General features: G+C 39.4%; 1 protein-coding gene across 2 annotated transcripts; it reads right to left on the bottom strand.

Annotated features, from left to right (window-relative positions):
- Positions 1-607: 607 nt before the first annotated feature.
- LOC117821628 (poly(rC)-binding protein 2-like) lies at positions 608-10,679 on the bottom strand. 2 transcript variants are annotated; one of them, XM_034696042.1, is made up of 13 exons: positions 10,523-10,679; positions 9,611-9,734; positions 8,432-8,455; positions 8,303-8,335; positions 8,061-8,177; positions 6,515-6,646; positions 6,292-6,420; positions 6,109-6,183; positions 5,807-5,866; positions 5,399-5,471; positions 5,247-5,302; positions 4,245-4,414; positions 608-1,850 (listed from the first exon to the last, which is right to left on the bottom strand). In XM_034696042.1, the coding sequence occupies exons 2-13, from the start codon at positions 9,677-9,679 to the stop codon at positions 1,814-1,816; spliced, it is 975 nt and encodes a 324-aa protein (XP_034551933.1). In that variant the 5' UTR covers positions 9,680-9,734; positions 10,523-10,679; the 3' UTR covers positions 608-1,813. The 2 variants fall into 2 exon arrangements, with proteins under 2 accessions (XP_034551933.1, XP_034551934.1); XM_034696043.1 differs by having other exon boundaries at positions 5,825-5,866.
- Positions 10,680-10,920: the final 241 nt, after the last annotated feature.

The following is a 10,920-nucleotide window of genomic DNA, read 5'->3' as shown; positions in this document are numbered from 1 at the left end:
TGCAACGAGCGCTGTGCATTGTGGGAAACAGTACACAAGACAGACTGGTCTTATGCTTACTGTAAAAGTAGTAAGACATCCGGGGAGTTTTTGCATACTGCAGATTTTGCTCTTGTTCACATACTGCTTACGACATACTGAATTTAGGTCAAATCACTACGTTCTGCTAGTATAGTAGGCGGTTTCGTAAACAGCCATAGTGTTGTCATAGCTACAATTTGTTCTGTTGCCAAGTCATCAGAGACTGCTGAAAGGACACCATTGAAATGACTTGAGGCTAATGTTATATAATTAGTTAAACTTGTTAGAAATCAAGTGTTATTTCTAAGGTTACCCTTGTACATTGTTATTGTAAAGTTGTATGAGTATGCTGTAAGTGGTGTTGCACATTAAGGTGCTCATTACCAGGAAATGGATGTCCTGTGGCAAATAAGAGTCAACTATAACCTAGAGCACTGTTTTAAATCAGGATCAGTAAGCTGTTGTGGCAGCTTCTTAATAGATCTGACCTATTTTTTAATGTGCAATTTAAAAAAAATCCTTGGCGATAGTAGAACTTTGTTACAGACTTGAGTAAATGCTTCCGCACAAGAAGGAGTAAAGACTGTTTAAGCATTTCACATCTTTTTTTTATTTCTGCATTTCATTTCTTCAACAATTTAATTGCACCCAGATCTACAATAGTTTGAAAACGTGCACAAAAACGTGAGTTTCTTCATCCTGCAAAGAATAATAAAAAATAAAATCTGACCCAGGCAAAAAAGGATAGCAGGAAACTAGTGTTAATTCTATAATTCTCCTTCTAGTTAATCATAATTTAATACCTCAGCATAATATACTTATAAAGACAAATATGTCTTGTAGTTTTGCCCCTTGCAGCATTCCCCAGCCCTGCAGTTAAAAAAAATATTTTCTCTATTTAAAACAAACATTTCATTGTTATAATTATCATCATCATCGTCATTACTATGGTCTTAGTAATTTCAGAGAAAAGAAAATATTTTCCTCTCATTCAGGCCCACCCCATGTGACCAAGGCCCACCCACCCTTATCAGAATCCAATACACAACAATGCTCAAAAGTCCTGATCGAGAAATAAAAACGGATGGAAACACAGGAATGACACCAAAACAATTACTCAGCAAATTAGAGGTGAGACATAATGTAGCTTAAAATTCTCCTCTGAACTCGCACTCAACAACAAGGAATAAGTTACCTTCAGTCCAAAAAAGGTATTCACCTGCATACGTCATCAACTTGAGATCATTTACACCCACTGAAACCCGTTAAAACTCACAATGCCTCATTCAGGAAGTACAGCCTCAAAAAAGAAGATGGCAAATATCAATGAATTCTACCCTTACAATGAGCTGTGTATTAAATAAAAATAAATAGATATTTAAAAAGGAAGGGAAAGAACTGTCCATCTAATGTTATTGTCTTTTTTTCTTCATTTTTACATTTTCTAAGAAAAATCTGACATAAGAAAAACGTTATTTATGCCTTTTCAGATTTTTCTAAAACTGTTTACCTATTATCAAGAAGATCATACAGATATACAGTAAAATAAGGAAAAATACAACAGAAAGAAGTCTTTTGAAAACTATATGCAAAGGGAATTTAAAAACATAATAAATAAATAAAATACCAATATCATGACGATGGTTTAATTACAACTGAGTAGGTGTAGAACCAAAGCAGAGGAGAAACAGTGAGTTTAGAGTACTTGGTTTTTGCATTAAGTTCAATAAGGGACCTCTTGGTAAAAAGTAGGGGGAGGGGTTACTTTAGGTGCTGATGAAGATCCTCCATGTCAGTTGGCTGCGAGTCCAGTAGCTTCAGAAGACAGCCTGAAGAGGACAACAAAAAACAGGATGACCTTAATATTTCTGTTTATGATGTTGGCGCTCATTTAGCACGCAGGGAATTCAGGACAATCGAACCAGAACAAATAAGTTGTTTTTATCCGCCTCCTTAAAGCTTGATCTTCTCCAAATGGGTTTTCAAATATCCTGATATAACCTTATATTGAATATTTTCCCTATCGCATCAGAGAGAATATAACACTTGATGTTATCGTACCAAAAAAAGCCATATCATATCATATCATAAATAAAAAAGCGAAACACAGAAGTAAGTAAACCTACAAGAAAAGATCATTGATGAAACACATAAATGAACAAAAAAAAAATATATATAGTAATGCCATTAAAGATTTCAGGGTGTTAACGAAAGATTTACACAGGACTTCCTATGACCAGATCCGTGTCCGGTCTGTCTCTGATCCGCTGCGGTTCGGTTCCATGCTCTCTCGTCCGTCAACGCCCACCTGTTGCGTTTTTGGAAAGCAGCACGGAGCAGGAGCGCCGGACAACTGGAGTCATGTAACCGAGGTTTTCCCATGGCAATCACTGAAATCAAGGATTCTCCTCATCCTCTCCTCACCCATGTTGTCTTATGGTCCTCTGAAAACCTCTGACCTGTTGACTCCAGGCCTTCCTCCACTCTAAATTTAATTTTTTCGTCATAGTCAATTTAAAAACTATCTAACAATAACACAGTGTTTTATTCTGAAAGTTAATCAGGTTTTTATTTTGTTTTGGTGCCTGACTTCCTGTCCCACTCCATCTGCTCTGTTGAGATTAATGCGTCGTGCTCCGGTGTCCGGCAAAAAAATAAGTTGTGCGTATCTGATTCATTGCGTTTGACCAAGCGGCAACCTCCGGTCTGAAACGATGAAGCCCATGCGGAAGTGCTATAAACTGCAATACATCAAAAACCTGAATGAAACACCGGAAACCACATTGATATGAATGGGAAAAAGACGATCTTTGCAGCATTAATAAACATGTTTACAGCCTGGTTCAAAAAACGGCTTGGCCCTACAAAGCTAATTCCTCTATCGGCACACACTGTACTGGGGGTGAATTTTTTTCTAACGTGACGGTTCAGAAGATATTAAGATTCTGAGTTTTGCCCAAATAAGGACATGACTGATGTGACTCCCGGTCGGGAACAAATAGCTATTGGCTAGGAAGCTCACACTACGTCACACTCTGCTTAGTTGAGTTCCGCATTTCCAATATGGCTGCTGCCGCCGATTTGCTTCAAAACAGCTCTCAGGAACAGATGGGTGACGTCACGGATACTACGTCCATATTTTATACAGTCTATGGTTTCGACCTGCCGGATCAGAGACGCAGCCGGAACGGAGCGGATCCAGCGGAAGTTAATACATTGACTAGAATAGAAACCTATCAGATCCCTAGCTGTGAAGGATCAGAGACGGACCGGACACGGATCTGGTGGAATTTGGCCTTTAGAGTAAACTTTTGGTTGATGACCTTCTACAGACTTGTTCATTCAAAAGGAGACTGAAACAGACAAGTGTGTCATATCTGCTGCTACGGCTCTCAATCAAGGCTACATGTGAATCCACAATGGATTCTGGGAGCTTTTCTACTCATTGTTCACCATAATTACTGATAAAAAATATTCTGATTCAGGCAGATATCACGATTACAGATGAGGTAATTCATTCATTCTACATTCATTTACATTTCATCCTTTCTTAAATTAAAAGCTACCAAACCTGTCCAAAAAAAAAAGTTTCAATCTTCCTTTCTAAATGTTTGAAGCGTAATCTGGTGTTTGTCAATATCACAGGAGTTGAAATGAAACAGAGTTATTGTGGATTATTTTGGATTTCTGTGTGCTAACATTTATAACAGCATAAATCCAGTTTTCAAAGATTTCAGATTAAGGGGAAGTGTTGAATATTGTTTCAGATTTCAATCTACCCAGAAGAACATCACAGCTGGATGTGAGGTTGTGTAATTATTACCTAAGTATTTCCACAGTCGGTAACCAGTCAAATCTTCTCCTAGTAACGGGACAGATGGGAACAACGCTTTGATCCATGTTGTCTAATTTGGTTTCACAGTCTTTAATTCTATTATGAATAAGAATGACTTTACACAGTCTTCGCTTCCAAAGTGTTTGATATGACTGCTGATGAGCCAAACTGACTTATAACCAAACAGCAGTAGATCCATAAATCTTCTGCTGAATGTGGAACACCTGTTAACTCTTCCTGCCATCACTCCAACACGGACAAACTGCATGTGGAACCGGTCTTCCTCTCGCCCACAAAGTAAACAGTGAGATCTTAAACACTGCTGTGTGTGTGTGTGTCAGCTTGATGCTCTGTGACGGATGTGTTGCACTAACGTGAAGCTTCTTACCGAGCATTGATCAGGTACTCAGCCAGGCTGATGCTGGCATGGGAGCCAGTGATGGTGACCTGTCTGTCGGTGGAGCCCTCCACCGGGTTGGCTATCTTGATCTGAGCCCCTGACATCTGACGGATCTCGTTGATCTTTGCGCCCTGACGGCCAATGATGCAGCCAATGAGCTGAGGGAGAGGAGAAGGAGAATGTGAGACACCAGCAGCGTGAAGAGAGTCACCAACAAGACAAAAAGCTACAACTGAAAGTAGGAATGTCTGATAAATTGATTTAATAGATTCATCGCATTTTTGGTTTCAGGCGATTTGAAAAGAGGAAAATCTAGATTTTCTCTGTAACTTTCTCCGCTTCAAGCTAGACATCTAGCTGAAAGTTATACTGCTTTTATAACTATGGTAGTGTCTGCCATTTGTTACAGGCACATTTCTAGGCCTAAAAATTATATTGTGTTTGAATTCAATGTTAGCGAAACTAGATAATGCACTTTTAAAGAAAAGGTTACAGTTTACACTTTTTTTTTTCCGGGTACAGTGTGTGGACATAGGACTATTTAGAAATGCATTAACAGTCAGATTTTAGACCGAAACGCTTCCTTGCCCACCCCTCCCGTGAAACAACAGTGGCCTTTAATGAAAATAAGTTCCTGTGATGCATGATAAGTATGATACTCCATTTGTCACGTTTCTTTTTTGATATTGTTTCCCATTCCTACAAAGTCTGTTCGGTCACTATGCACTACCTACTGTACCTTTAAGGGGAAATTCAGTTTGCCTTGAAAATTGTATTGATAAAATTAAATCAAAACTTGTTGTTAGTCATTTGTAGATTTCTTTTTTCAGGAGAAACACAAAATCGATTAAAATCGTGAATTGATTTTTTTGTTTAAAAAAATCAGGGATTTTATTCCTAGGCCATATCGCCCAGCCCTAACTGAGAGGTTTTTCTGCCAAGGATGAACAGAAAAATGAGCCAGTCAAAAAACTGATAAATGTTGCTTACATCATTTGGAATGGTCAGCTCATGAGAGCCAGTTTGTGCAGAGGCATCCATCCCAGCTGCAGAAACGCAAAGAAACAACATGAAAGTGTTGACACGGTGGATTATTACAAATCTGCAGCAATCTTACTCCCTCTTTCAATCTGCCCACCTACCCTGGAAGCCCTGGTTGCTATGTGCAATAGGGAAGGGGCTCTGCTGCATGGCCAGCTGGTGAAGTTTGGTGAGCTGTTGAAACAGGGGAGGAAACAACATGGACAGCAGACAAGCAGAAGAATTGTGAGTGAGGATAAATGTCAACCACATTTAAATGTAAATATTTCCCTTTGGTAAGTGGTTGTAGTGATAATGAGAGGAAAGTATGGAATGGATGGATGATGGAGGTTGTGATTTAGTCTTATGGGTAAAAGAAAATAAGAGTTAAACTGTTAAAACATATTAATAAGAAGTTGTTAAATGGATTTCAGGCAGTGGTGTTGGGGAAATTAAGAGTCAGGGGGGATGAAATAAGAGGGTGGCATGGCTTCGCAGGACCGAAGTTGCAAATATACTGGATCACTTACAGAGGGCCCTTCACTTACATCAGGCTGTGGAATGGCGTGCTGCCCTTGGACAGCGTATGCCTGCAAGGAGAGAACAGCACTTATGAGGGCGTGGCAGTGTCACACACAGTGAACTCCAATATCATCAGTCCTCTGTCCTTGATGTGATGTAAGAAGAACAAATTCGGATTTGCTACAGACAGCTGCAGCGACTGAAATGACAGGCTGGGTATCATTTGATTAATTTCTAGCGGACACTGTGAGGCTAAATAATACCAACGACACACCTACAGGAACACAACAATGATGCATTCGTTATTTACCTGACCACCTGCAAAGATGACAGGAGAGCCTGAGGGTTTGGGTCTGTACGGGATGGTCACTCCCTTTGGTGGGGACTAAAAAGACAGAAGAATCCAAAACTTACAACCAATCAACAGCAAGCATCGAAATCAAACACCAGATGTTTCCAAAAGGGTAAAAATGATGTTCAACATTATCCTCACCTCAAGCATGACGACACAGATCTGCTTGACACACTCAATAATGGACTGGGGGGTCCCTGCAACGGTGATGGCACGCTCTGTTGAGTTGGGCAACATGTCCCCTGCTACTTGTACCTGAGCTCCTGCTGACTGCAACAGCCCATTAAAGACAGAGAGAGAGAGTGAGTACTAGCACAGCAATACCGGACAGGTTCAAGCGGAACAAAGAGACAACAGAACAGACCTCTCTGATTTCCTTGATCTTGCAGCCACCCTTGCCAATGAGAGAGCCACACTGGCTGGCAGGCACAACAAGGCGCATGGTGACCGGCGGTTTGCTGGTGGCTGTACTGTTCGTCATTGAGGTGCTGATGTCCTGCAGGGGAGGTGACATGACACGAGGAGTTAGAACATTTCAAGTTGTCAGTTACTTTCACTCAGGCTTGGTTATCAACACATAGGGCCGTCTGTGCAACCAAGCAATACTATCACTTTATACTAAAGACATTTATGACTGACACTGGGAACTACTAGTTAAAAAGAACTGATTTCATGCAATTTCTTATTTAAAATAATTAAAAGTAGTCTACAATGTGCTTGTAGAGAACAACATGTGGGTCACATGAGCACTTAAAACAGGGTTTCATGTTAAATATCATCATCTCTATGATAGACACAGCTTGTCAGAACAGGCTGCAGCTAACATTAGCTTAGCTTGACTGTCAGGGTGCATTGTTCTTCTGAATTATCCACAGAGGTTTCTTCTCAGTCAGAGCAAAGCCAGAGACTAAACAAACATGTATATTAAAGCTCCTGTGAGAACATCTTTGCCTCACATCGATATTGGCGCCACTGGTACCCCTATTCTTATTTTCTCCTGTACATTTATAAGAAGTGTTTCATGATAAAATTGCATCCTGGGGCGCTGGTGGCCTAAACGCCCCACGTACAGAGGCTATTGTTTTTGCCATAGAGGTCACCGGTTTGACTCTCGGCCGGTTGACCATTTCCTGCATGTCTTCCCCCGCTCTCTACTCCCCGCATTTCCTGTCTCTCTTCAGCTGTCCTGCCAATAAAAGGCGGAAAAAGCCACCAACCCCCCCACAATTTTTTTTTTTTTTTTTTAATTGCATCCTTCGTTCTTTTCAAATTTGGGAACATCACTCACTATGAGTCTTTACAATGACTCATGTAAAGCTGCTCTGGCAGTGTTGAACTCATTTGACCCTGCAGCAGCTTTTATAGACATTAAAAAATGCTGTAAAGAAACAAACAATCTTCACGTTGATGGTTTTGTTTGCTTTTGCCCAATAAATAGGCATCAGTATAATGTTCAATCTGTTTCATTACCAGCTGAAAACTCCTCACAGGAGCTTTCACTCTCAATGAATTAGTTGCATATTCAAAATCAGAGTCTCTCTGATGCTCTCTTGCAGACACAGTAAAGAGGTGTGGGAAAGAAAAATCTTGTAATCGATTAAAATCTATGAATTATCCCTTTAATACTTCAGCTATGGGCTTCTGTTGTGATGTAGAGAAATTTCAATCCTATTCATTCTCTCTACGCAAACGGTCTTTACAACAACAACATCTTTTACAAGCTGAGCAGGGGAAAACAAAGACTTTTAAAGTCCTATCACAACCAAGCAGGATTATTATTATTAAACTGGTGTCAGATATGTGCCCTCTAACAGACTATTTGGATTCAGAATTGTAAAAGAAAAAAAGTGTATTGTTACATCTCTCTATATATAACATGTCTGAGTCACTGTGCAGTGTGTAAAACTAACCTCCTCCAGTTTCTCAATGATCATGGAGAAGGCCTTAAAAATGGAGGTGGTTGGTCCCGCCAAGGTTATAATCCTCTCCGGGCAGTTCCCCTCTGAAATGTTGATACGAGCACCACTCTGCACAAAAACAGGAAATAACAAACCCAGCGTTATCATATGATGCATCAGTCAGTGGAACTAGAAATGAGAACAGTTTAGTACTGGACTACACACATGCGCTCTTTTATATATAAATATCGTACCTCCTCTCTCATCTTCTTCACCGACTCTCCTTTCTGTAAAAAAAAAAAAAGCACAAATACACAATGTTTACAAAACATCAAAGTGGGCCGGACAAAGATGGCATCATCGTGGCAGTAAAAACAACTTACCTTGCCAATTATGCTTCCAACCTCCTGCAAAAGAGAGGCAGAAGAATGTGCACGTTAGAGCTAAAAATGTACTTTGTTCAATCAATCTTTATTTTTTATTTTTATTTTTCATTTGATTTAATTGTAAAGGGACCATGTACAATATTTAACATAAATGTCACCATTTGATGCATTGTACCAGAGCTAATTTACATCTGCAGTCCCTTGGCAGGTCACAATTAAAACATCACATTGTTAAAACGCTCGCTCACACCCACAATCGCACACACAAACAAGCAATCAAACAAACAATACCTGCAATACCAACAATGGCAAGACATATTAGTTGAAAATAATAATTAAAATAATAATAATTAAAATAACATAAAATAAAATAGAGACGAATGCACACCAACAATAAAATATGTTTAATTAAAATGAGTTAAAGCAACAAAATTAATACTACAAATAGCTAAAATAAATAGATTTAAAAAGGGTAAGGATAAGAGTTGAAAATTAAACTATGGCTAAAAATATCAATAAAACTGAGTAGATAAATACAATAAATAAATGAATGAATAAGATAAATAAAAATAGAATAAGATAAGATATGTGAGAACATCTTTGGCTCACATCAATTGTGGCACCCCTGGTACCCCTATTCTTATTTTCTCCTGTACATTCTAAGAAGTGTTTCATGATAAAATTGCATCCTTTGTTCTTTGCAAATTTGAGAACATCACTCATTGAAAGTCTTTACAAAGATATATTAGGGGAAAATGATAATAATAATAATAAAAATCCAAATAATTTAAAAAATTTTAATAACAAAATAAAATAGAGACTAATGCATTTCAACAATTAAACGTGTGTAATTCAAATAAGTTAAAGCATCAACATTAAGAATACAAATAGTTAAAATAAATAGATTTAAAAAGGGTAAGGATAAGAGTTAAAAATAAAACTACATCTAAAGATATCGATAAAACTGAGTAGATAAATACTATAAATAAATGAAAGAATAAGATAAATAAAAATAGAATAAGATAACAGTAAATTTACTGAAATTGGTCATTTGCAGAGGACAATCTGAAGTACTTTTGTTTTCATTTTTGCTGAGACTACCATACATCAATGAAGAAAAGTGTTGGCTCTGATTGTAACCTTGTTATCAGATATATTCCAAGAAGAGATACTAACCTTCCCATGCATGAGTAGCCTGATAGTTAAGGTGACATTAAGTCCCCCCTCAACCAAAGTTGAATCCATGGCTGCTGCGGAATCCAGGATGTAAGTTGGGTCTTTGGTCGCTGGTTGAAAAAGTCTGCAACAGAGAGGGAAAATGTGACCATGAGGGGATAGATGTGGTGACTGGAAACTCTGAGAACATGTCAGTGGAAAGCCTTGTTTACTAAAAAAAAAGAATAGGCGTCTGTCAAAGCCGATGAATGAAGTGATGCAGGGAGTTAACATGTTGTGGACTCAGGCTTGTAACTGTACATTAATAACGTTAGCAAGCCAGTCTGAAAGAATAGGACGTTTCAGTGCAGTAATCGACATTAGACTGGCCCGAGTCCACTCATTCACACCAGCACAATGACCCACTGTCTCCGTGCCGCTGTCTATTTCCTGACACCGATTAGCACGTCGCTTCATTCTCAAATGTACGATGCTATCAACACACACTCTCTTATATTGCAGCAACTTTTTAAAGCTCACGAATCCATAGTAAGAGTAGAAGACTCAGAGGAAACCACAACACATCTTATTTATAGGGAAGCATCACAGCTAGATGGAGGTCTGTGTTAGCATCGTTAGCCTGAATTCCTACCGTGACTTCCTGACCACTTAAATCCACGAATAACTATCTTATTCCGATATTCCACTTAGAAATCGGTACACAATTCCTGAAAGTAACATAAAGCAACTAATGCAGTTATGGGGGTGAGTACAGCTTAGTGCATTTTCATTCAAAGCGCTAACGTTAGCACAGTCTGCTCCAGGAATTAGCCTGATCCCGCGGCCTAGGGAGCGCACAGAGACACGCCGAGTTCTCCCCGTCCTTCAGTCAGGGAGGAAAATCAACAAAGTAAGGGATAATGGAGGTCTTACCAGAACCGTCCCTTGAAGAGCGTTCAGGGGGTGGGTAGGGTGGCAAGGGTGGAAGGGGAGAGGTTCGGGAGGGAGTTGTAAGAGGATCCGGGGAAGAGGGAAAAGACTCCGCTGTTCGATCCGACTCCACTCTTCTGCTTGGCACAAAAGACAAAATGAATTCAACTTTGACCTCTCAGAAGCCCCGCCCCTCTCCGCGGGTCGACTCCGCCCACCCGGGTCGCTGTAATGGATGCGATTTCTCCTCTCTTTGACATGCTGGTGTTCATCTGAACCCTTGTTAGTGACTTTAGTCGTCAGAGCCTCTTCACTTTATGACCTCCATGTAATAATTAGCAATTTTTAACACTCCTGTTATGTTGTGGGTCAAATTGACCCTTTTTAAAGGGTATTTTAGG

Source organism: Notolabrus celidotus, chromosome 11 (genome assembly GCF_009762535.1).
Source record: "Notolabrus celidotus isolate fNotCel1 chromosome 11, fNotCel1.pri, whole genome shotgun sequence".
Lineage (NCBI taxonomy): Eukaryota > Metazoa > Chordata > Actinopteri > Labriformes > Labridae > Notolabrus > Notolabrus celidotus.
This window is presented reverse-complemented; position numbering and strand designations above follow the sequence as displayed.